Genomic DNA, 27,500 nt, shown 5'->3' on the forward strand with positions numbered 1-27,500 from the left:
CTGAATACAAGAGGGTTAGCTGGTGCCAACACACACACACACACACACACACACACACACACACACACACACACACACACACACAACACAACACAACACAACACACAACACACTTGCTTGTGTCCTTTGGCAAATTCTTCTTTTTCACTCTTGCATTAAGTAAAAAAAAAAAAAAGGGAAGAGAGTCAAAGTAGGAGGAGGAGGAGGAAGGGAAAAGGGGGGAGGAAGAGGGGAGGTGGGGGAGGAGGAGAGGGGAGGAAAAGAAGGGAAGAAAAGAGAGAGGGGAAGAGAGAAAACGTCCCTGCAGAGTCTTTCTCCCTTTCCTGGAGCGAGCTCGGGCCCCTGCAGCGCCGCCTGTGTAATTTCCAGTGGCAGTGAATACAGGTATTAATAAAAGCCCCATGGGGAAGAGCACACAATATAACCCTACATTTTCAGGCATTATGAAAGGACGCCCCCAGGGGTCCTCGGGCTCAAATTTCTGAGATGCAGGCATTGTAAAAAAGACGCCCCCGGGGGAGGACCCCGCAATAGAAATCTGCTGAATTCAAAGCATTTCCAGAGCCCTGGTGGGAGCCATTACTCCCACCGGAGGGGAGGGGGGGGGGGGGGGGTATTTTTTTTCCTCTCCTCCTTCCAGTCGCTCTCTCGCTCTTTTTTTTTTTTACCAAACATGTGTTGCTGACATGTTGACAGATTGCTCAGTGAGGTGTTTAGGTGCATGCACAAGGCACGTCTGCTGAGACACGAGCTCCATCCCTCCCTCCCCCGTCTCCCTCTTCTCTCTCCCTCCCTCCCTCCCTCCCTCCCTCCGTCCCTCGCCAGTTCCCAAGTTCCATCCCTCCCTCCGACTGCAAACCTCTCAGCGCGCCCAAAACTGCTCCCATCCATATTTCATAAAGGAGAAAGTAGGCTGAAAGAGAGAGAGAGAGACGGAGAGAGGATGGAGAGAGTTTAAGCAGAGAGGGAGAGAGAATAAAAAGGGGGGTGGGGGGGAGATTGGGGGGAGGGTGGGGGGGGAGACAGAGGAAAAAGGGAAGATAAAGAGAGACAAAGCGGGATCAAGGGAGGGGAACGGGAGGAGGAGAGGACAGATAAAGAGAAGTGGAGCGATGTGGAGAGAGTGGGAGAACTCTGCGGTGAAAAATGAACCCCGTGATGAAAAATGACTTCACAACAACCCTCCTCCGACTCCCCCCCACACCCTCCCTCCCACACCTCCCCTCCTCTCCCCTCCTCTCCTCTGGTGCCGGGCTCCTGCTCTCTCCCTGGAAAACCTGAGCGGCAGCCAGCTGTGTCTGTGTGTGTGTGTCTGTGTGTGTGTGTGTGTGTGTGTGTCTGTGTGTGTGTGTGTGTGTGTGTCTGTGTGTGTGTGTGTGTGTGTGTGTCTGTGTGTGTGTGTGTGTGTGTGTCTGTGTGTGTGTGTGCGCACTTGTATGTATGCCAAGGGCTTAGCACAGGAATCTTCGGGCCACCCCCGGGTACAGACACACAGAGGGGGGAGGGAAGAGGGAGGGAGGGAGGGAGGGAGGGGAGAGAAAGAGGGAAGAGGGGGCACATGGTGATGGAGAGGGTAAAGAGGGAGGAGGAGAGGATGCAGGGAAAAAACATGAAACCATGATATTTATTTTGTCAATCAAAAAGCAGCTACCGGAGTCGTGTCGAGTCAAGAGTGCACGAGGCCGTCTGTAATTTTGTTTCAGATTACACCCCCCCCACCCTCCCCCTCCCTCCCCCCCTCCCCTCCTCTCTCCCTCCTCTCTTGTAGAAAGTGATCTGTGGTTTTAATAAGAGTCTTGGCCTCGCAGGACTCAGCTGTTATCCTGACGACAGACACAACACCGAGGTGTGTGTGTGTGTGTGTGTGACAGCGGGTTGCGACAGACGGCAGGGAGCTTAGCGGCAGGGGAGGCCGACCAGTCACCCAAGGGTCCTCCTGCACTAACCCCCTCCCCTGGAGTTTTGAAAGTGAAATGTGGTCCCATTCTTGCTTGATATATGTTGTTTTCAATGGGTGACAGGTCTGGACTGCATGGCAGATGCTGGGGTTTTGAACCGAGCGCTGACAGCAAGCTGGATGGTCCCTCTCCTCTTTAACCTGGAGGATGCAGCGTCCATGATTTCCAAACAGAATCTCAGATTGTGATCCATCAGACCTCAGGACAGTTTTCCACTTCACCTCAGTCCATCTTCAATGATCTCGGTCCAGAGAAGGCGGCGGTGTTTCTGGATCATGTTTCTATCTGGTTTCTTCTTTGGAGAGTTTTAACATCATTTGTGGACGCAGCGATGAACTGTTCACAGACGATGGTTTTCACAAGTGTTCCTGAGCCCATGCAGTGATTTCCACTCCAGAATAGTGTGTTTTTAATGCAGTGCTGCCTGAGGGCCCGAAGATCACCACCATCCAATATTGGTTTCCAGCCTTGTCCCTTGTGTTCAGAGATTTCTCCAGATTCTCTGAATCTTTTAATGATATTATGAACCGTAGACGATGAAATCCACTAATTCTTTGTAGGAACATTATTCTCAGATTGTTGAACTATTTTCCAAAACAGTCTTTCAGAGTGGTGAACCTCTCCCCATCTTCAATGCTGAGAGACTCTGCCTCTCTGAAATCATCTTTTTATACTCAATAATGTTACTGATCTGTTGCCATGGTAACCTGATTAGTTGTGAGATGATCCACTGGCTGTTTTTTCTTTTAGCGTTACACAACTTTTCCAGTCTCCTGTCCCGACTTTTGTGAGACGTGTTGCTGGCATCGAATTCAAAATAAGCACATAATTCCTGTACTGGCCCCCCCCCTTAAATATCATGACATCACAACGGGGTCTAATCTTCAAAGACTCACATCCATCGTGCTTCTCATTGTACCAGAGGACACAAGTCTGTTTATCTGATTGAATTTGCTTTCACACTCCTCCTCCTCCTCCTCCTCACCTGTCTTCCTCCTTCTCCTCTCCTCTCCCCTCCTTTGTCTACCAGCTAGACAGGCTCCCCGGTAACCCCCACACACACACACACACTCCCCCGCTGAGAGAGGAAAAAGAATAGACAAGAGTGCAGCTGGATGTACTCAATTAACAGAGACAGAGACCTCACAAGTACCTTCGGAAAAAGAATATGCACAGCAACCCGCTCTCTTCCTGCACACACACACACACACACACACACACACACACCCCCACACACACACACACACCCCCACACACACACACACACACACCCACACACACACACACACACACCGTCTCACCATCTAATCAGCTACTCGCTGGGTTAATGACTCGCTATTTGTCACTGCTGGTCTCCCTGTTCGCCCCCCCCCCCCCCCTCCGACTGACGGCTCCCCCGGTTTAACTGGGCACCTTACCGTTGACACCGCCTCCTCTCCCTCAAGTGGTTTTCTTTTTACTGACCCCTTTAACAACCTCTTGCCCTCCTCGCTCTCACGTAGCATGAGTGTGTTGGACACTGTTGACCATGTGTGTGTGTGTGTGTGTGTGTGTGTGTGTGTGTGCGTGCGCAGGGTTTTTATATATAAATGGACAGCGGCTGCACAAACACAGCAGGTTTAAACTCCGAACACATCACACTGACCCAAACCGAGGAATGCTGCGGCCGGGAGGACAAATTTTGGTTTTTCCTTCATGGGATGTGTGTGTGTGTGTGTGTGTGTGTGTGTGTGTGTGTGTGTGTGTGTGTGTGTGTGTGTGTGTGTGTGTGTGTGTGTGTGTGTGTTTATGTGGCGGTGCAGGGCCAGAGAATGTTCTTCATTTGATCTGTAGGAGGGTTTTTTTTTTTCCTGCTCCTCCTCTCTTCGGGGAGCCTCTGCTCCACATTCTGACTCCTACTGAGACCCATCAACACTCCCCCGACTCACACTCTCAGTCTGTCTCTCTCTCTCTCTCACTCTCACTCTCACTCTCACACACACACACACACACACACACACACACAGAGGATGTGGAGCCACATGTACTAAAAGTAGTAGACACGCATCACATCGCTCAGAGACATTTCTGTGACAGAGTTTCGGTTGTTCGGATGCAGCAGACGACTTGTTGAAGACGTCTGACAGAAGAACACGAGTGTTACTCCTGAAAATAACAACGGTGACACGAGTGTTTGTGTGCAAAACCACAGAATTAATAAGAAGACTTCAACGCGTCCAAAACTGCAGAATGGCTTCATCTGCTCGGCAGCATAAAACGTGGACGTTGAGGAGCTCCTCTTCACATGAAAGCTCTCAACGGACTCGGACCGAGCTGCGTTGCTAACTCAAGGACACTGTGATCATTTAATGCTGGTTTATTTCAGGGTTTTCCTGCAACAGCTGAAAGAAAAGCAGCATTTTTCTAGTTATCCGGGAAGAATTCAAACACCTCTTTACTTTCGCCTTCACCTGAAGCTCTCTTGGGCTTTTTTCGCTCTATTTTATTCTATTGATGTGATGTCTTGTGTTTAATTTTATTTGTTCGATTATTTTTAAATCAAATATTCACATGTTTTTATTGTCTTTTAAATGTTTTTTTTATATATATGTGAATCACTGCACGTCATTTCTTCACTGTAAAAGTTGCATTTCCTGCACGAAAGGTGTTAAACAAATGCATTTATTATTGTCATAATTACAGGGAAGAAACTACTCTGTCAGGTGAACCACTTTACACACACACACACACACACACACACACACACACACACACACACACACACACACACACACACACACACACACACACACAGAACCAGCTGAGCTATCAGGCTCCTGCACATTAATGCGGCATTACATTAACCAGATGTGTGGGGTCTGTGGGTATGTGCATGTTTGAGTGGGTGCACACACATTTATGTGTCATTGATCTGTGCCACCTAGTGTGTGTGTGTGTGTGTGTGTGTGTGTGTGTGTGTGTGTGTGTGTGTTTGTCCAATTTCCACTCAAATTAATGGCGCCTCTTTATAGGCCTTCTGCTAGAGTGGCACTGAATTACTTGGTGCTTCACGCTTGCACCTGGGACCCATTCAGTGTTACAGCAGCAGCTAGCTGCTAACCGGGGACCCATTTGCTACAACAGTATAGTTAGCATTACAGATACCCAGCACTTTGTCTGCAGAGAGAACGCAGCACTGACTAACATCGTTCTCGAGCCGGCACCGGGGACTCATCGACGTACGTCAGATTTGACTCGACTGACGATGTCGACAGCACGTCTGCAGGAAACTTTAAATATCGTTTTAAAGTTCATGTTGCAGAGATTCAGAGACTGAACGCTGATTTGTGGCATTTTGCACGCTTGTTTAGCGTCTTCTTATCTTCCGAGATCTACAAAGCACTTTGTAATTTTTGCCTCCCAATGACACACAATAAAGCTTCAATGCAAACTACAATCAGGAGAAACTGGAGGTTCTAATCTTAGTCGTCTTAGTCTGTGGTTTAATTAAAAATATGTGTATCAATGTAAATTCTTGGTATTTTTTCCAGTCTTTACATAGTTTATTACATTTGTACAGAGTCTAAAAACTTTGCCTCAAGTTGCTTTTGTGCAATCTTGCAAACTGCAATCTGATAAAATATCAAAAATCTCATCAAAAAAGTGTGTTTTTACCGACCGGTAAATTTTCCAAGTGAATTAAAATGAAGCTAATCAATTCTTCTGAATCGATAAGTCCTGAGTGCTTTCGCAGCGACGTTTAGTGGGTGATGAAATCTGAGGTTTGGCTTCACTTCTGTTTGCATCTTCGTCATAATTTTTGATCTTTTTTTTTTTTTTTTTTTATGTGACAAAAATTATTCTTGATTTTCTGTCTTCATGCTGATGCAAAGCTAACGGCGCTAACATCATAGCTAAGCTACTTCTGGCGAGATGGCCCCGTTTGTCACCGCCGACCAAGATGGCTGACGTCTGACTTGTTTGGTTTCGGCTCGGAGACAAACATCAAAACTACGAACTACAAAATGCATGAACACATTAAGTCTCTCATGCAGATCCAGAGTGGCGTGTGTTTATCCCCAGTAGGCTGTGTGTGTGTGTGTGTGTGTGTGTGTGTGTGTGTGTGTGTGTGTGTGTGTGTGTGTGTGTGTGTGTGTGTCTGTCCCGTGCCCGGACTCCCAGCGGTCTCCACCAGAGAATTTAAAAGGATTCTTTATTCTCTGTGTTTTCATTTAGCCTCCTCCTCAATAATAACCAGAGAGCCGCGGTCCCACCACTAACTTCATAACACATACACTCTCCTGCATGCTCACACTCTCTCTCTCTCTCTCACATACACACACACACACACACACACACGAACTAACCGCGTACACACAGCAACACAAGATGAACCCGAGTACACAAAAACCCTGCATGCAAGTACACACACATCCTGCCGAGCCGTGGGATTACTCTGCAATCTCAACTACTCTTTCTCCGGGGAAAAACATGTTTTATCATTTCATTTCTTTCTTCTGCGCTCCCTCTCCCTCCCTCCCCCCCCCACCCTCACTCCCTCCCTCCCCTCTGCTTTCTCGCTCAGCAACATGTAGCCCTCCCCAGACTCCTCCGCTGAAATCACAGGCCACATCCCGCGCTCTGACAGCAGCCCCTGCGCTTTTGGCGGCGTGATGCTCTCCGAGTGTGTGCTGCTGTGTGTGTGTGTGTGTGTGTGTGTGTGTGCGTGTGTGTGTGTGTGTGTGTGTGTGTGTGTGTGTGTGTGTGTGTGTGTGTGACACGAATACATGACAGTGTGTTTATTTAAAGATCAGGAAAGGAAAAAAGAAAGCCATCATATATATATATTGCATGTTGTGTTAAAGCTTACACCAGAGGTCTCCAACCTGAAGATCCACATCTACCAGTAGAACACATTCATTTGTTTATGTCTTTATTTTCTAACCTGCTTAAAGAAAAGCTAAATAATTATTGGATGGACCGCAGCAAGGGGGGCGGAGCTATAAAGAGAGTGTATGTCACTGAGTGAGTGAGAGATCACAGTTGCACTGCTGGTCGGCTTATTGCAGCAACTTTTCAAAGTAAAAGCCCTCTCGTCTCACACAGTTCCAGCCATATATGAGGTTTCACTCAATTTTCCTGTAAAGCTTATGTTAGAACATTTTATCTGACACTTTTCAAACCAGTCTGGCCACACTGGAGTTGTGTGCACTGCAGTATGTATTTAGGGAACATCAGTGTAGTTGTAGATACACCTCAGTTGAAAATATTTTTTTTTAAAATGCATACAATAAAAAAAAGCATGCACATGCTGCTGAATTTAAGCTGTTGTGATACAACATGTGTGAAGAGCATAAATGTGTTATTGTTCACTGAAAAGCAGCTTATTCAGCTGGTTTGGGTGGAGCTCAGCAATGTGAATAAATGTTACTCAACATGGAAACAATAATTTTGGGGAAAGTAGCTCTCAGAGTAAAGGCAACATGGCAGCCTCCAGGAAATGTGCTCAATATCTGCTGTCTGAATACAGAAAGGTGACAAACAACCTGGTTGTCACTCATGTAGACCGTCACAGGTACGAAACGGAGTCATTATTACTTATACACTACATTTCTACTTGTGGTTTTTAGCTGATAACGTTTAAAACAGGCAGAAAAGGATACAAAGTAACGGATACAAAGTAACGGATACAAAGTAACGGATACAAAGTAACGGATACAAACTAACGGATACAAAGTAACGGATACAAACTAACAGATACAAAGTAATGTTTTCAAACACTGACTTCTCGGAGCTCTCACAAAAACCTCGGAATTGTTTTAAGTCGTTGCATCCTTCTGGGTAGACTCCAGGTTAACTTTGAAACTATCGGAGCAGCCTTTAACCAATCAGCACTGACCAAACATCTGCACCGATACCCCGCCACCTCTGCAACTACATGTATATTACATAAGACGGCCCTCCACCCCTCACATCTCTTTGCAGAGTATCTAATAAAGCCACTAAACCACTACTCATGTCTTACTGCTCTGGATGTCTGAGCCTCTTTCCTTCACCTGTATGAGACCCGGCACTGTGCGTGAAACTCTGCTGGGATTGGATGTCAGGCCAGCGGGTGAATAAGAGGTTGTTGAGGCAGGAGGTCTCACCATCTACATTACACAGTCTCTGGAAACACTATCTCTACCAGTTTAAACAAAGCCCCCACCCCCTCCAATCCCTCCTCCTCCTCCCCTTACTTCTTCATCCTCCCTATCAAAAGTAAACACATACTCACACACATACTGACAGGGGACCGCTACAAGAAAGTGAGTGTGCGTTTGTGTGTGTTGGCTTGTTAAGGGAGCGTTTGGATTAATCTGTAGGAACCAGATGCCCCCGCCGAGTTCCTTTCAGCCACTCCATTAATTACACCAGTACTAATAACGCCCTTTGTGTGTGTGTGTGTGTGTGTGTGTGTGTGTGTGTGTGTGTGTGTGTGTGTGTGTGTGTGTGTGTGTGTGTGCCTGTGAAACATATGGGTAAAACTCAATCCAATAGCTATAGGTATTGAGAAACAGGGGAGGGCCTGTATCACCCAGGAAACTTGTAACTCTGCAGGATGAGCAGCGCATCCTTCCCGTGAAAAACACAAACTTGGAATCACACATCTCGATACGGTACGATGCACGAGTTTTAATTACGGGGAAAAAAGGGAATAATAAATTGTCTTGAACGGCCGTTATGAAGCCTCCAGTTCAGATTCTGTCTGTCACCATATTTGGACAAGCTGGGGGAGGAGCCAGCGGTGGATCTGAAAGATCTGATTGGAAACCTGACTACATCCCGCCCACCGATTGCTGTAACCTGACTGCACCACAGGCCTGTCAATCAAACAGACACGCCCCCAAAAACAGGTCTTCTTGAATCTTCTTTTCTAATGAATGAGGGATTATTTTCAGATGGACCTCCAGAAAACTAATAAGAAGGAGTGACTTTAGCTAACAACACCGAGATAACTGATGGACACATTTTATTCACTTTGGATTTGATGAGAGAAGTTGAATGGGAGTCTATGGAGCCGGAGGCTTTTTGGAGCCGACCTCTAGTGGCACTCGCTGGTATTGCAGCTTTAAGACACTTCTGCATCGGCCTCATTGTTAAATACAGTCTGTGCTCTGCAGCAGCTGTTTCGTGAAAAGCAAACCGTGATGTGAGAACATTGAAGCACAGTCCTACCGGCTGGGCAGTGGTTGGTTCGGTGCTCTGTGAGCTCTGCCAGACAGTCGAAGTCCTGCTGACAGTTGTCGCAGGTAAAGATGGACTCGTCGTCGAGGTCGTCGTCGTGATCTCTGTCGTCACGGTCGTCGTGCTCCTCCAGCTCTCCATCCTCAGCACCCGCCCCGTGGCCATCTTTAGGCTCCGCCTCTCTGTCAGACGCCGGGACTTCTGAGGACACACACACAAAAAAAAAGAGTTCAGTTTTTGTTAGCTAGCTTTTTGTTTGTTTTTTATTGATTTGTGCTCTTTGTTTGGGGTTAGGCCTGTTTTCACCTTGCTTCTCTATCAGAGATATTCTACCAGTGATTATTACAACCAGACATACACTGTGTGGATTAGGCTATCACATTAGCGCATGACGTCGTGTGTGTGTGTGTGTGTGTGTGTGTGTGTGTGTGTGTGTGTGTGTGTGTGTGTGTGTCCTGGTAGCAGAGTGAGATGTGAGAGGGGGCCCGGTGGAAGGCTGCGTCGGCCCAATCCTCACCGCTCCATTGTGTCTCCATTTTCACACCTTATTATCACATTATAAACGCAGAGGATCCAATAGGACTGACACTGAAGACACTTGGCTTGGGGGGGAGGAGGTGGAGGAGGAGGAGGAAAAGGAGGAGGAGAGAAGAGAAGAGGAAGAGTAGGTATGGAGGGGAAGACATTAGCAGCCCAATAAACTAGTTAGTTTTAGAGGAAACCTCGATCACTGTCACGGTTATAAGTAGAAAAAGATGCCAGAGGACAAAAAAAAAAAAAAAAAAAAAAAGAATAATATAATTCAATACAACATGATTTATAATTTCATTAAATTTGTACGGGGTCACTGGAGGTGAGAGCAGACTTCCTCTTTCGTATACTTCCTGGCCAGGTGAGCCGTTCTGCTCAGGTGGAGGGACGATGCCCCGCCCACTCTTGGAGGACACCACTGCTGTGTTGTGCAGTGGGATGATGCTCTTAAAACAATCCAGAAAAAGAAGTGTGAAACTAAAGAATTTTCGAATGAAGGCGTGTGAGGCTGCAGATATTTTGGGGAGTTATGTGTTCACACGTTGCTGGTATTTCCTGTCAGTGCAGACAACAATAGGAGTCCCAACATGTGAGAGCTCTATTTGTTGGTGTACTTGGGGAAGTATTTCGTTTTTTTCCCCCAATACTGACTGTTGCTGTCATGGTTTTGTTTTGTTTGTTTTGAGCAGCACTTCATGCATTTCATGTTCAAATTTACAATGAAATAATGCCTTCAAAACAACCACAGACTTCACCAACAACAACAAAACAAACATTTACAGAGGATTCAGTGCCATGTTGTGTGTTGACTGCACACAGTTCATGAACCTTATAAACAGGTAAATCAGTAAAGTTAAATCTCAGGCATACAAGGAGGATCTATAACCTCCGTTACTTTTAATGAAAAGCAGACAGTTGCAGCTGCGGGTCAAAAGGATGAAGCTGTAAGTCTGTCAGCTTTTATTCATTAGGAGCCTCGAGCATGATTTTTATGAGCCGAAGAAGAGGAACTTCATTTAAACGTCTGTGTTGTTGGTGCTGTGGTATGTGAGCAGGTACAATCAGAAAACCATCTCAGGTGCAGTAAAACAAGAAGAGAAACAAAAGCTGGTGTCAGAGTTGAGGAGAGAACGGCTGCTGGTGAAGCAGACTGAGGCGCAGCAGCTCCGTCCCGCTCTGATTTATTACGGGAGAGGGTCGGATGGGACGGAGGGACGGAGGGACGCTGGGAGACGGGGACCGAGGGACCGAGGTGACGGGGTGTTCGGGGGGCTGCGGGAGAGGAAGACAGTGATGGAGGGAGAGGAGACGGAGGAATAGATGAAGGGATGGGGAAGTGAAGAGGGAGGGTGTTCGGCCATCTGTCCAGTGGTGAGAGCACCGTCTGGCCGGGGAGAGGAAGAAGCCCCTCGGCTGACAACACACACACACACACACACACACACACACACACACACACACACACACACACACACACACACACACACACACACCAGAGGTGCAAATACACATACATGTGTGCATGCTGGAGTGTAAATATGTAAAGTTATGATAAAAACCAAAATCCTCCAAAAAAATTGACAAATGACAAAAATAGCTTTTCCCACATTTGGCTGTTTTGTTAAAAATCCACATTTTGGAAAAGTTTCACCTTAAAGAAAAAAAAGTTGGGACGCTGCATAAAATGTGAATAAAAACAGAATGTGATGATTTTCAAATCACAAAAACTCATTTTATTGCAGATTAGACTAAAAACAAAATATCAAATGTTGAAACAGATATTTTGTTGTTTCATAAAAATTAAAAAAATAATAGATGCTTGTTTTGAATTTGATGCCAGCAACACATCTCATAAAAGTTGAGTTGCAAATCTTTAATTGTTCTTGTCAAACTTTTTTTTTTCTTTTTTTTTTTTTTTATAGTTGAGTACAAAAAGCAAGAATACACACACAGATGTACACATACCAGATGTGTACTATACACACACGTGCAAATACACACATGCATGCGTGCAGAGAGTAAATATGTGCAGTTATGCTGTTTAACAGACAACAACTCAGAGTTCCTTTTAAAAGGAGTCAAATAGAAAAAATAAAAAGCGCTAAAGTGTTAAAATCACTTCAAATGCAAAAATCCACATCAGTTTGACTCGAAAGTTTCATCTTTAAATATAAAATGATGCAAATCTCTAAATGTTCTTTTTATAGTGGAGTACAAAAAGAAAGCGTACACACACACACACACACACACACACACACACACACACACACACACACACACACACACTCTCTCTCCCCGGGGAGCCGTGATGCCAGAGGTGAGGGCAGCGCCAACTCCTGCGCATGCCAACACAACCTGCTGTCATAGCAACAGAGGCGGGAGACGGATGAAACTCTCTCCATCTTGCAGCCCTCTCTGTCCTCATCGTCTACTCTTCTTCTTTTCTTTTCTTTTTCTCCCCTCATCTCTACTCGCGTTTTCTTTTATTTCGCTCTTTGTCATCCGATCGTCGTGAAGAGAGCGGGAGCGAGAGAGGGATGTGTGTCGGAGGAGAGGATGATGAGGGGATAACTCGGCTGGTGGTGTTTCTATTTACGCGCTGGTCTGTACGGTCGTCCGCTGCCCGCCCGCCTCTCTGCACACGGAGACGGGATAATTACGTGTCCTCTTATGGATCTCAGAGAGAAGTCGGCGGGGGGGCTGTGAGCTCCGACTGCATACTGGAGCTGCCATGATCACACAGACCTCCAGGCTGTACACAGTGTGTGTGTGTGTGTGTGTGTGTGTGTGTGTGTGTGTGTGTGTGTGTGTGTGTGTGTGTGTGTGTGTGTGTGTGTGTCATGAAGCAACAACACTAAAGATCTCATTCAAAATGTAATGTTTCTCTGCACAGAGGATATAAATGTTATTTAGCAGTAATCTATATTTCTATTGCTTTAAATTTCATAAAATTAACAATATAATCCGGGTTTTTTTCAACAGGTTTTTGTGGATTATTCATCTAAAAGTGTGATTGTCTGACTTCGGTCACAACACCTTCCCGCGAATGTTTCACAATAAAAGCCTTTTTGAGAAATGAAGGGTTTCTGTCGAATTAATAAAAAGCTAGAAGGCTTTTAATTTGAAATACTACAGGATATAAAATCATAAAATCTCATTACATCATGACGTTAATATTATAATTGGACATTAGCTGTAGATGTTATGAGATTTTTACTTTTTGATCACCCCTTGTTTACATCAGAATATGCAATATGAACAAAATTATATTTTTAACGAAATAGCCCAATAAAGATATCACGACCATATTGTAGGAATGATAAATCTTCTGTAATGTGGATTTAATTAAATTAAACAGCTTGAACAATCTGGTAAATTCAGAAAATGAAATCATTTAACTGTAATGGAGATTTAATACCGCATTATGATATTATGATATTCAAAATCTTGAGAGATAGCTGGTCTCATATCTCTAAATCGATTTATCAATATTTTGCCCGGCCAGACATTTGATCTTTTTTTCCTCATCTTCCTCTTGCAACACCCCCCCCCCCCTCCCATCCCCCACTACCACCAGAAAGAAGCAGCAGGCCTACTTAATGAAAGCCGGGGACTCCCACGGGTGTTCGGGGTGCAGGGGAGTGTGTGTGTGTGTGTGTGTGTGTGTGTGTGTGTGTGTGTGTGTGTGTGTGTGTGTGTGTGTGTGTGTGTGTGTGTGTGTGTGCGTGCTGGGGTATTGATTGAATAGTATGACAGTGGTCCCTAGCAAATAGCACTCGCATTCTCTGTTTCACACACACACGACAGTGAGACATAGCTGTACTCACTCATTGACACACACACACACACACACACACACACACACACACACACACACACACACACACACACACACACACACACACACACAGAGGACAGTGAGACATAGCTGTAGTCACTCATTCACACACATGAACATACTCACTCTACTGAGAACCATTATCTCTGAGTCACAGACTGTCCCTATGCCAGGAATAACTGCACATTCCCCCTCTTAGACACACACACACACACACACACACACACACACACACACACACACACACACACACACACACACACACACACACACACACACACACACACACACACACACACACACCTTTAAATCCCACAAACAGACATCCTTGTTTATTCTTATGTCATCCACAGAGGTGCACAATAACTATAAATCTTGTCCTGAAGTTTAACTACAGAAAATATATTTTTAAAAAAACACACAAAACGTTCCCACTAAACTAAAAATAACATTTATAAATTTTACCACATGTTTCTGAGGAGAGCTTTTTTTTTCTTTTCTGCCCGTCATTGAGTCACGGAGGCCTGCTGAGTTTTATTCCAGCCACATAATGAGCGACTGAATCGCACCTGGGATGCACAGTGAACGCAATTAAATGAAATTAACTAGCTGGTGGGACAGAAAAACCAGCTGCTTTCTGGGCACCTAAAGATTGGATTGCACCCCGTTGTTCTGGGTCTGAGAGGGAAAGAGTGTGCAGGGGGAAAAAAAAGACATAAAGTGAGTCTCTTTTTGCATGTAGTGAAATACAGATGTTGTGTTTAAAAGTCTATGGCGGGGTAAACATCTGTATGGAGGTAGTTCCGACCCAGAGATCTGATTGGTCGACCTGCTCATCACTAGAAATATCACTCTGCCTTCTCAATGGGAATATAGAATTAGAATTGACTTTCTATGTAATATAATGTAGTTTCTACTTGTTCTAGTTCTATTAAATGACCCATTTGGTGAAGTCGGGTCTCTTTTGGTCCTTTTTGGTCGCTCTGAGCACCTGTACCGTAACACCACGGATAGTCACGCACTTACAATCCTAGCGGCCGCTAGCTGGACCGGTTTGGTTTGAACACATGACACAAAAATTCATGAATATCTTTGTTCATCACATATCTTTGTTCAAAAAACGACATCACAGCAACAGCACCATGACTAGTTTTAAAACGTGTAACTTTCACGCAGTGCAAAGCGTTTCCATCTCACGTTTCACTGTAGTCGATCAGCGTGTCTATTTCACGCTTTGCCATGACGCCGGGTTGGTATACAGGGACAATGAATTCATATTCCAGCTTTATTTCGAATCCAGTTTTCACACACAGGTCTGAATGTGTGACTGCATGCAACATCAGGTATGGATGTGGAGTAGAAAGATGTTTTTACATGTTCGTGTCTCCTGAGGAAAGGTAATAAGCAATATTCCTCTCTGCACCCACCAGCCTCAGTAACCCGAGGACAATGGGCTGTTTATTAACAGATAACAATATAAATATATAAACGGATACCTCAGGAATAATGAGGTCACTTTGCATATCTGCAGGAAAGATATATGCAGGTGGTGTGTGTGTGTGTGTGTGTGTGTGTGTGTGTGTGTGTGTGTGTGTGTGTGTGTGTGTGTGTGTGTGTGTGTGTGTGTGTGTACCCTGGGTAATTAGATAAAGAGAAGTGAATTAGCAGAGTCCACGGTGCAGAATGATGTTCCACAGTCTAACCACGCCTAGCGGAGACCAACTAATCACCACTCGTTAGACTCACCGAGCGCTTGGTGTGGATGCTCGTGTGCTTTCATAGCGTGGGTGTGTTTGCGAAATTGCGTTTTATCTCATTAACCACATTAAAAATGACTTCATTGAGGCAATTAGCGAGTTAAATGATAAGAAGTCGTAAAACACGTCGGATTGGAGAAGGAGGGATGGGATTTTTACCCCCTTCACTCGATGACGCGGGATGGAAATCGAACAAAGCGTGCTGGATTGGAGACCGGCGCTCCGTCCTACTCCGGTGTGAGGAGTTGCCAAAACAAGCTGGACGAGACACAAACTGGAACACCAAAAAAAATAAAATAAATCAAACGCACACAGTCAGCACGACCGCTGTACATCGCTGCATATCCTGCGGGAAGCAAACCAGGGGAAACTAATGAACTCTGGGAAATGTTCCTGAACTGCCCCGGGGGTGATGGGAGTGCACCGGAGGAGCGTGCCAGCGCTGGAGGGGGAGTTGAAGGGGAATAAAACACACTGTAATACTGCGAAGGTAAGGCGCTTATTCAAGTGCTAGATTTGGCAGCCGGGAGGCCGGTTACTGTGGCCTGACCGGGACGCACTCCGCCAGCTCTGAGATGTATATCTGCCGGCCAAGCATGCAGAAAATACACACACACAAACACACACGTCTCTGTCTGTGTGTGCCTCAAAGAGGCATCAAAGGGGGGATGGGGGGGTGACACAAGGCTTTCATTCTCCTCCACACATCACAGTCTACACCCGAGCAGGGCTCACAGGCACCTGGCCGGGTACCACCACCCAGTAGGGGTGCAGGACGCAGCCAGGGGGGCGGAGTCAGACCTGCACGACGGGGTTTCTGCTCATTCCTTTTTTTTTTTGCATGAACGAAAAAAGTCCAAACGAGTAGAGACGCTAATGAAGCTCCGCTTCAGGTATCAGCTGAGATTCAGGATCGGCCACACACGCAGCTACTTGATCCTCAAACAGACCTTTCACAGGTTGGCTCAGTGTGTCATCACAGCCGTCGGCAAAATACAAGTGAAGCTGTCACTTTAGTGTCGGTTTGTTGCACGCTGTGAATACAAACGTCCTCTCAGGAGGTCGGGATGCATCCACTCACCTACAGAAGACTTTCCACCGAACCACACACACCGAGCTTAAAGCCACAGACACGCCAACACGTCTTCATTTTAAAGAAAACAATCTCCGTTTAGATTTATCTTCCATGTGTGTGCAGTCACTATCTTTTATATCATGTGTTTATTATTATTATTAAGTTTATTATATAATGAATACTGTGTTGATCCAACAAGGCTAAAAACTTTACATTTAACTCGTTGGTTTGTGAACTTTTGAGGCCTCCAGTCTGGAATTTCGCCCGTCGCCATCATGTATTTTTTTAAAACCAGAAGTGACCATATTTGGATCTGAGGACAATATGCCCCGCCCACCTACACCAGACAGCACCACAGACCTGTCAATCAAACAGCTAACATATCTGTGTTTGAGTCCTAATTTGTGATGAATGCTGGATTCAGCGTTATCTAATGACTTGTAGGGGAAACATTTGAGAAGTCTGCAGGAGTCCGCCCCTACTGGCCCTCAGCGGTATTACACTTGACGCTACGTCCACTTTAAATGTACCAGCCTCTGATTTAAACTCTACGGATGGTTGCAGACTGAGCACCTATTCCAGCACAAAATGTCGAGAGGTGAGAAAGACACATTTGGCTCTCGAGCGCACACAACGAACAGGTGCAGCTGGACACAACAACACAGGCCTGCTCCCCGTCTCCCAGGAGACCCCCCCCCCTCCTCCCCCCTGCTCTCACCCTCCGCCTCCTCTGTTTGTGTGTGTCTATATAAAGCAGCTCATCTCTCCTCACCCCACCCCGTCCTCCCCCCTTCCCTGAAAGCCTGTGTTTTCACAATGCAAGGCCTCGTCCCCCCCCTGGGAGGAGATCTTCTGAGCCCCAGAGTACCAGTCGCACACAGACACACACACACAGACACACACACACACACACACACAGACTCACCCCTGGGATGTGCGGCGGCGAGGGAGAGCAGCACCCAACACCGATGTCTGGAAACAGGATGATGAAAGAGCCATTCACGTCATGGAAGGACACACACACACACTAAATATACACAAACACACATTAAAATCAGCCACACATGCAACACACACACACACACACACACACACACACACACACACACACACACACACAGATCGGCACCAAAAGTATGCTCGCAAATAAGATGACAGCTGCGCACGTGTGTTAATTTTGTGCACACACACACACACACACACACACACACACACACACACACACACACACACACACACACACACGAAACAAATCCCCCCAAAAAAACAAAAGAAGAGCTTAAATACTGCAAAAACAGACAAAAAACACAGATGCACTGTCACAAGCAGACAATGAGAGTCAACGCACACATACACAGGAACTGTTTTCCTGTGGTAGCCTTGGGGAAATTAAAACTACATTATGGACCTCCAGAGGGAAGCGGTGAGAGTGATAGAGGAAAAGAAGAGGAAGCCGGAGGAAGGGAGAGAGAGCAAGAGAGGAGGGCCGGTGTCCTGTTTTTCTCAGCTCTGGACATCATAAATATATAAGAGGGAAACAGGAGGAGGCCGTCTGTATTCTCAAGAACACACTCTTTACATTTTCTCTTTTTTGAAATATCAGTTCACTTCAATAAAATTCCTCCGAAACTCTGTCAAAGCAGAGACTGTTTCTCAGAGTTTGTAGCTTCAGGTCTGTAAAATGGTTCTGATCCAGAAGTGTCTTCAGCTGCAATACCAGCGAGTGCCACTAGAGGTCGGCTCCAAAAAGCCTCCGGCTCCATAGACTCCCATTCAACTTCTCTCATCAAATCCAAAGTGAATAAAATGTGTCCATCAGTTATCTCGGTGTTGTTAGCTAAAGTCACTCCTTCTTATTAGTTTTCTGGAGGTCCATCTGAAAATAATCCCTCATTCATTAGAAAAGAAGATTCAAGAAGACCTGTTTTTGGGGGCGTGTCTGTTTGATTGACAGGCCTGCGGTGCAGTCAGGTTACAGCTATCGGTGGGCGGGACGTAGTATCGTCAGGTTTCCGATCAGATCGATCAGATCCACCGCTGGCTCCTCCCCCAGCTCGTCCAAATATGGTCACTTCCTGCTCCAAACCGCTCCGAACTAGTAAAATGGTGACTGAGAGAATCTGAACTGGAGGATTCATAATGCTCACAAACCAACGATGACATCACTGATGGTTGCCGCTTGGGTCAAAGGTCCAACTAATGTGCTATTTTTAAAAAGCTCATTTTGAAACAGCTGTCATTTAAAACTAAATTGATAGTTATGTTTTGAATCCAACAGTTTCCTGTTTCTCAGATCTTTGCCACCACACAGTTGGCAGCGCTCCCCCTGCTGAGACATCGCATCAACTTCCATCCATTGTGCACCGCCGGATCCAAACCCTCAACCTGGACCGAAGGAATGACGTTCTGCCCCCACGAGGACCTGTTTTCTTTGGTCCCCATGAGGACCACCGGTCCTGACCAGGTCTGAGTTTACACAGGAAAAGGTCCCATTGAACACACACACACACACACACACACACACACAGTGAGTAACAATAACACAGCAGGTCCCGGTTTCTCAGTTTCAGCTCGGGGACCTGACAAAACTTTTCCATGATGACTCACTGCTTCTCTGTGTGACCACGACTCAGGAGAAAGAGAAAAGGGACGAGTTCATCCCTGACACACATTTTATTTACGCCTTTTAAAGTCCACTCTGGCGTCATTGGACACGTGTGTGTGTGTGTGTGTGTGTGTGTGTGTGTGTGTGTGTGTGTGTGTGTGTGTGTGTGTGTGTGTGTGTGTGTGTGTGTGTGTGTGTGCCGCACCTCCAAGGTCCCACGAGGGTCGAAACACAAAGACGTCTGAACTGACTTTTTTTTTTTTTTTTTTTAAGAAAAAGGAGAAACTGCTGCTACCTGCTCTTTCCGTTTCTCCTCTCTGTCCTCGGCTCTTTTTTTTTTCTCCTCCAAGCACGCTGGGGGAGCGAGGGAGGAAACAAGGGAGGAAACAAGGGAGGAAACAAGGGAGGAAACAAGGGAGGAAACAAGAGAGGAAACAAGGGAGGAAACAAGGAAGGAAACAAGGAAGGAAGGGTGGACGAGTTGTTTTTCTGTCCCACCAAGGGGCAGAGGGAAGACGGGAGGGAGGGTGTCGGGTGCACCTTTGGCCTCCGTGGAGTCTCCTCTGGGGCAGAAAGGCCAGGGGAGGAGGGGGAGGGGGAAGGGGGAGGAATAAGTTGGCTCGATGCTGTTCCCTCCCTCCCTCCCTCCCTCCCTCCCTCTCTCCCTCCTTGCGGGCCTTTCCAAACTCAACACACATTTTCCAGAGAAAGTGGAAAAAAAAAAAGAGAGAGACCGAAAAAGAGTGAAGAAAGTATATTTTCTCCGTCATGTCTCTCGCTGTCTCTCTGTCTCACCCTGTCTTTGTCAACACCGTCTCCCAGGGAGGAGAGGAAACAAGGTCTTCTCTCTTTTTAAAATAAGGTACAGACAAGCAGCTATTCTCACTCCTCAGACTTCCTCTAATATGAGCACAGCAAAAAAAAACAAAAAAAAGAAGACAGAAAGAGACAAACGCATAGTGAAGCGGAGGACGGCGGGACGGGAGACAATCCAAAATGAAAGACTGGCTGAGTAAGGAAATATGGGACAGTGTGTTTTTTATATGGGAGGAAGAGTTTCAGATAGGTGTGTGTGTGTGTGTGTGTGTGTGTGTGTGTGTGTGTGTGTGTGTGTGTGTGTGTGTGTGTGTGTGTCATGGGACTCCAGCTTCCTGCAGGAACTGACACACACAGCAGTTCTAGTGAGCCACCCAGGACCTCAGTCAGCACCCCCCTCTCACTCCCCCTTTTAACATGCAGACACATGCACACCATCACACACACACACACACACACACACACACACACACACAGATGTAGACCTGTGTGGTGGCCCCTGGAGGGGAGTTAGCACAGGTTTGGAGTAGGAGGATGGGGGGGGGGGGGGGGGGGGGGGTTGAGGGGAGGTAAGGATGTGCACGTCATGGACACCCCAGGGGTCACACTTTCCTCTCCTCATATCCCCGCAGAGCTTAACGAGAGACGGGGCGGAGAGAGAGAGAGATAACTGCATATTTACCACATTCAGCAGTATCTTATTTCCCTGCTGGGATCCAGTCAGAGGAAATGTTTAACTGCTCTCTGATTGGCTGCAAACCGGAGCAGCAAAAAAAAAAAAAAAAAACCACACGAGGAGCGGCTGACAAACACCTACAGAGGTCCGACAGGGTTGTTTTTAAGGAGAAGCAAAGTTGTGCTTTGATCTTTGCAAAAAGCGGCAACGACAACAGCGAAGGGAAACGTGGGTAACCCAGTGTGATACCGGAGATTTCTGAAACACTCCGTCTGCTGCGAAGAAAAGTTCACGTGCAGAAACGGGATCTGCAGCAATTTCAATAATTAGTACCAAAAATTCACCAGTTCCAGCTTCTGGATATTTTTTTAGGCTTCGCAGGTTTTTTTTTTTTTTTACAGTAAAAATGTTTATTTCGAGACGTCACAACGTGCTGAGTCGTGAAAATTGTTGATTCATGAAGAGAAACCTAAATTTAAAAAAACTTCCAAATCAGCAGTTTTAATTACACAGAATATTTTTGCACATATTTATGGAACTTCTATTTATTTAGTTATTTAATTGTTTTTAGTATAAATTGCACCTTTTATGATCGTGGTTATTTATCGTTGTGGCTTTTATTGCTATTTATTAGTGAAGCCTTTGAGCCTTGTACTTTTCTCTTTTCTACAAATAAGATAACCTGAACTTGAACCAGAACCAGAACCTCGGGACTTTTTATGTTTCAGATTAAATTATTTTTTATTGGATGCATTTTTAAATTTGCAGGCTTTAAGCGACCCTCGCTGTCCCTGCAGTTGTGCACAAAGTTATTTCCATCATAATTACAGCTTCACCATCTTTCCGTTTTTCCTTTCATACGTGAACCTCCGAGAACACAGACAAGATTTTAGTTGTTCATTTTTCCGTTGAGGCAAAAAAAAGGGCGAGGGAGGATAATCATTTCAAATTCATCATCTCGGTGTGGACACGGGAGAAAAAGACGGAAGAGGAGGAGGAGAGGAAAGTTGGTTTGGAGGAACCATGAGGATAAAACAAAATCCAAGAAAAGAACAAAAAGGAGAGGAAGAGCTGCATCAGCTCTCTGACTTCCTCCTAGGATATCAGCATACCATCATGTCCTCATTCAGTCCTCTGTCTCCGTCCACATGTCCCCGTCACTCCGACTCCTCTGATGTCTCCATCCTCTCTGCTTTCCCCTCCCATTAAATCCCGTGGCAGAGATTTCACTCTGCGTGTTTGCGTGTCTGACAGCTGGCTGCGACTCTATTACAGCATCGGTGTTGAGTGAGTGAGTGTGTGAGTGTGAGTGAGTGAGTGAGTGAGTGAGTGAGTGAGTGTGTGTGAGTGTGTGTGTGTGCGCACTAACCTGTCTGGACGGTTGAGTCGTCCCAGGTCCCTCCGCACTCTGAAGACTCCCCTTCTTCTACCGCTGAGGACGAAACAGAAGCGACAGACAGAAAGAAGACGGTGAATAAATAAGATGTCTCCGTGTTCGTTATTGTCGACAAGAAAAAAAAAAGTGATTCATTTTCTACATGATCAGATTTTACAGAATAAAACTGCAGTGTCAGAGCAGACGACCAAACATGAACTCGGTGAACTGATAAAAAATTAACTGCCATCTATCTTAATAATCAATTTTATCATTTTTACAAGTAATTATTACAGCTCTTATCTTTTTAATGCATTTCATTGATTTTATTTTTATTCTTGTTTTCTGGTTTCTAATTCTTATTTCATTCTACTTTACCACTCTTATCGTTATTCTAGCTTTTAATCTTCTACTATCTCTCGTCTTGGGTGCATTGACCTCAAAGTGTTTTTTAAGTTGTCTTTTAATTGTTCTTGAATTTATTCTATTTTTCTAGTTTCTGGTTTGTCTTATTATTGGCATGTCAATCATCGGTTAGGCACTTTGAACTGCACCAAAGGTATGAAAAATGCATTATATATAAAGATTGATTGATTGATGGTTAGAGATTTTAATGGAGGAATATGGAGTCTTCATACATTTGTGTATCATCTGCAACAACATGTGCACTTGAATATAAACCGGGGAAGCAACAAACATGAAGGTAGTGACAATGACGGTGTCCTGAAATCTCTCGGACACACACACACACACACACACACACACACACACACACACACACACACACAAACACAAACACACACACACACTGCACATTGTTCAGAGCAGGAATGTGATACTTCCTTCCTGGGTACAACAGGAAGTACAGCTGGCACACAAACAGGAAATGGCTGGAGCCGCCACACAATGGGATTTCCTGTTCCCCCCCACAACCCCTCCACCCCCGTCCTTCCCCCGACACACAGCGCCTCACTTCTCACTTACACACCTCCGCCTCTGATCCTTCAGAGTCCTCCGCTCTCATCCTGCTCTCAGCAGCAGTGACCTCCACCCCCTCCAAGTCTTTCACACCTCTCCTCGTCTTCCTCACGCCATGTCCTCGCCGTGCTCCCTCCTGACCCGCCCCAGTCCTCACCGCAACGCCGGGCCCAAGTCTCACATCAAAACAAGAAGTTATGAATCAGTGAGGTGTTCCTTTTCAGAAGGAAAAACAAAGCGCTGAGGTGCGCGTCTCCGTCTGAGCTCCAATATCTCATGAAAAGCTCGACAACAAGGGAGGATTCGTTTTTATCTGTTGGCCACGTTAAAACTACAACAGCGGTCAAGAAGTTTACGCTCAGCGAGCTGCAGACTTGACTCCCCCCCGCCTTCAAATTTTGAAGTCTGGGTCAGGACTTTAAGCGTTTAGATCAAGTGTGAAAACATCCCCTTTGAGTATCCGGGCTGGAGCCGGTTCTGAGGGCCAGATGTGGACCGCAGTGGGCTAATAACCAACTAATGGATCCCTGGACAAACACGTACGGGACGGAGCAGCGCGCACAGACCGGGGCACTCAGGATTTCAACTAGCAGGCTGCACGTCTGCCTGACCAGAACACACACACGCACACACACACAGACACACACACACACACACACATGCACATGCACACGCACACACACACAGACACACACACAGACACACGCACACACACAGACATCCCAGCTCGCCGACATGTCTGCCAAACATGAGGAGAGAACCAGAGGAAATACAGAAAAAAAAAAAAAAGAACCTCCTGTAATCTAATAAAAACCTCCAGAACACCTCTTCAATGAAACGTATCTCGGGCTGCATGATGAATCAGTCCGATACCACATGAGACGTACACGTGACCCGGATGTAGAAAAACGAACGTTGAACACCTCCATCCTGACTCCCGGCTCCCTCCAGGTCGTGAGGACGTTTCCCCCAGAACTTTCCCTCCAAGTGAGGAAATCAAGTTTTCAGTTTTTCTTGAGCAGGTTGAAATTCACGTATGTTTGAAGATTCAAAGCGTGTTTCAATCAAGAGAGCAAATAAAAACAAATGCAACAATCAAAGTTGCCATAATTACATTTAAGGTGGAGTAAATATTCATCCAAATGAAACGAAATTTGTGGGCGGCACGGTGGTGCAGTGGTTAGCATTGTCGCCTCACAGCAAAAAGGTTCCAGGTTCGAATCCGGTCCTGGGCCTTTCTGTGTGGAGTTTGCACGTTCTCCCTGTGCTTGCGTGGGTTCTCTCCGGGTTCTCCGGCTTCCTCCCATCACCCAAAAACATGCACCTCAGGTTGGTTGGCGCCGCGGTCGTGGCAGCCTGTTGCAGCAGCTCCCCCTCGGGATGCTGCTCGGGGATTAATAGAGTACAATAAAATCAAATTAAAAAAATAAAAACTTAAAGCCTCATTATGCTCTGCTAACATTCGTTCGACCAATCACTGCATACTTGCATCACCGCCGTACCTGCCCAGGGGGAGGAGCTAAAACAAAGTACCACAAAACGGAGTTACAGGAACTTGACAGGTTCTCCCCCCCACCGTTATTAGAACTGTGAAATAGTTCCTGCGATGCAAAAAAACGCCACCTGACGCCAGCTTTGATGTCACGTCCCGGCAACACACCTTAACACCCTAAATAGCACGACACAGTGAGAAACAGGAAGAATCTGTCTCCCCGCCTCCATCACACACGGACGGAGATTAAAAATCAAAAGGTTTCACTTCCTGACGAGCAGGAAAACGTTCCCCGCTGCGACCGCGCTCCGCCTGAACCGGGCTTCCCCGATCCGCCGCGTTGTGACACGATTTCTCTGCACAAAGGGTGAAATTACAAAAAAATAAAAAAAAAAATAAAAAAAAAAGTTAAATAAAAACGTGTTCTCCTGGTAGCTGGGAGTGTTTGGGATATTAGAAGGGAAAAAAAAAAAAGGACCTGGATGTACTGGTAACTGAGCCTCTGATAAAAGCCCATTTTCCCTGATGAGACTGTGGGGAATACAGTGTGTTTCATTAGCCAAGCACACACAGCTTTATTTAGATTCCCACATCCTCGCTCCGTCCTCCCTCAGAGACGCACACACCGCTACTGTGAACCCTGCGCACACCGGGGGGTCGCTGTGTGTGTGTGTGTGTGTGTGTGTGTGTGTGTGTGTGTGTGTGTGTGTGTGTGTGTGTGTGTGTGTGTGTGTGTGTGTGTGTGTGGGAAGGGTTAGGCGTGCTTACATGTACTGTAATCTAAAAAGCTGCATGAGTAAAAAGGAAGGAGCAGAGGTAGGTGTGTGTGTGTGTGTGTGTGTGTGTGTGTGCCATTAGGATAAATATGCACAGAGAAGGAAGAGCTCTGCATACCAGCATCATTATAGTGCATGTGTGGAAGTATGTGTCCATAAAAGGTAAAAACTGCAGCTTTACAAGGCGTCCAATTAACGTCTCTTTTCCCGCCTCCAGTTGCTCTCGCTTCCTTCCACACTGTGTAGTTTGAAAAAATATACATTTGCACATTCAGCCAATTAATGGCCCACGATACCGCTAAAGTTTTATATTTGGTTAAAGGACAGCCAGCGGGTGTCACCGACCCGAACAAGCGTCAAATATGGTACTTGACATTTATGGTGACCTCTGACCTTTCTGTAAACGTCAGCAAAACCAACATGACTCGTGAACTCGAGGCTGATAGCAAAGCGTAGCGCTCCGACGCCGTGGGAACCACAAGGGGGCGCCGCTCATACGGACTCTTCTCTTGCCCACGGTAAATGAGATATATAAGATTTATCCATTCTGTATAAACACACAAAAAACAGGATCGACTACCGACACGCCTGCAGACGAGAAATAATCACACGTGTTTTAGATCCATCAGACAGTCAGATACCAGGATGATAACCGATAATAAGACTCTTTACTTTGATTAGGAGAGAGTCTGTAGAAGGAATGACGTCTTCCTCCTCTTCCTCAGTTGTTTGAACACCTGTCGCTCAGCAACGATGTGCGACTTCCACCTGTAGTTTCTCATTTTACCAACAAACTGCAACTTGTTTACACGCGGTTTTAAATTTAAATTTACCTGAATTTCAAACTCTCCCTAAATTTATACAACGAGTGAGAGCAGCAGCCTCGGGGGGAGGGGGGGGGCTTAATGTGAAATATACTGGATTGGTGTTCACACTTAAACCAGTCCTGACAACACATGTTGATTCTGGATGGAAAAACAAGAAAAACTACCAGTGAAGACGTTTCTTACCAAAATAAAAGCGCTCAAAATCAAAAAGCAGGTTGATTATTATTAACATTAATGCTTGAGGCAGACGTTTCATCATGCTTCGTTTCTTTAGTTTTTTTGTACATACGAGTAGATCAAAGAGAGGAGAGGAGGAGGAAGAGCAGCTGAGTATCATAAACAAATATTTGCACAGTTGTTATCATCATTAATCATCCACATGCAAAGCAAACAGCACAAAAACAACCTCTTCTGTTCTTGCTTGTTTATTTTTCCTTTCTTTGTTCGATAGTCTCCTGATTTTCTCTCCTTTGACCACATTTCATCCTCCATGTTTTCCTCTTCCTTCCCTCCATCACTTATTTCCAGTTTCCTTTCCTCTCTCCTGCCTTCATCCCACCTTGCCTCCCTTCTATCTTTGTCTCTCGTTTCTCTTCTGTCCCATGAAAGCAGCCTCAATAAGAGAAATCCTTTGTCTTTTTTTTTCCTCCCTTCGTCCCAAACAACACTCACAGTATCAGGGCCACGTATTCCCCGAGCAGCCTGAGGCTCCGGTGTTCCCAGATCTCTCTTTTTTTTTTTTTGACAAACGGGTCACAGCGGCCAATCACGCGTCGGCCAGGCAGCACCAGAGAGGCGGGATGTGGGTCGGTGTATCCAATGGTGGGGTGGGGGGGGGGGGGGGGGGGGGGGGGCTGTCCTCCCAAGGGGGCAGCCTGATTGACAACCGGTGCTGGACCGAAGTCAAGAGGGTAATTGTCATCTGACTCCCTCTCTTTATCTGTCTGTCTTCGTCCTAGACCCTGGTTTTTTTTTTCTTTTCTTCATCCCTCCACCCTCTCCGTCGCCCCTCCTCTTCCTCCCTCCAGCTCCAGAAGGACTCTCTCATTGGCTGCCCTTCCCGTCCCTCAGGAACGACTTTGTGACGCTACTGGCCGAGGGCTGATGCCAATCTACATCCCCAGCCCGCCCCCGGGGAACACCCCCCTCCCCACCCCCCCCCACCCCTCCAAACTTCAATGGCCTGTGTCTCACACACACACACACACACACACACACACACACACACACACACACACACACACACACACACTAACACTTCTAGCCAGGGGATGGGGACAGAAGCTGATTAACCAAATACTTTTATCAGCAGTAAAACCGCTCTCTCTGCCTGCCTGCATTCTGAACAAAACAGCCTTAAAATACATAAACACAACACACACACACACACACACACACACACGCACACACACACACACACGCACACACACACACACACACACACACACACACACACACACACACACACCCCAAGCACTGAGCCACTGGCCAGAAACACAGGGCTAGTCTGAGGTTTGGGACTGTGTGTGTGTGTGTGTGTGTGTGTGTGTGTGTGTGTGTGTGTGTGTGTGTGTGTGTGTGTGTGTGTGT

At 46.1% G+C, this 27,500-nt stretch overlaps 1 protein-coding gene across 1 annotated transcript in view; it reads right to left on the bottom strand.

The window, feature by feature from the left end:
* znf423 (zinc finger protein 423) overlaps positions 1-27,500 on the bottom strand; it is a 145,711-nt gene that overhangs the window by 105,382 nt on the left and 12,829 nt on the right. Inside the window, 2 exon segments of the mRNA XM_069172851.1 lie at positions 9,156-9,365; positions 21,832-21,894. Coding sequence (XP_069028952.1) covers positions 9,156-9,365; positions 21,832-21,894 — 273 coding nt within the window.

The sequence above is a fragment of the Embiotoca jacksoni genome, unplaced genomic scaffold, assembly GCF_022577435.1.
Source record: "Embiotoca jacksoni isolate LCO1_2020_lvr unplaced genomic scaffold, fEmbJac1.0.p SCAF_55, whole genome shotgun sequence".
NCBI classification, from domain to species: Eukaryota; Metazoa; Chordata; class Actinopteri; family Embiotocidae; genus Embiotoca; species Embiotoca jacksoni.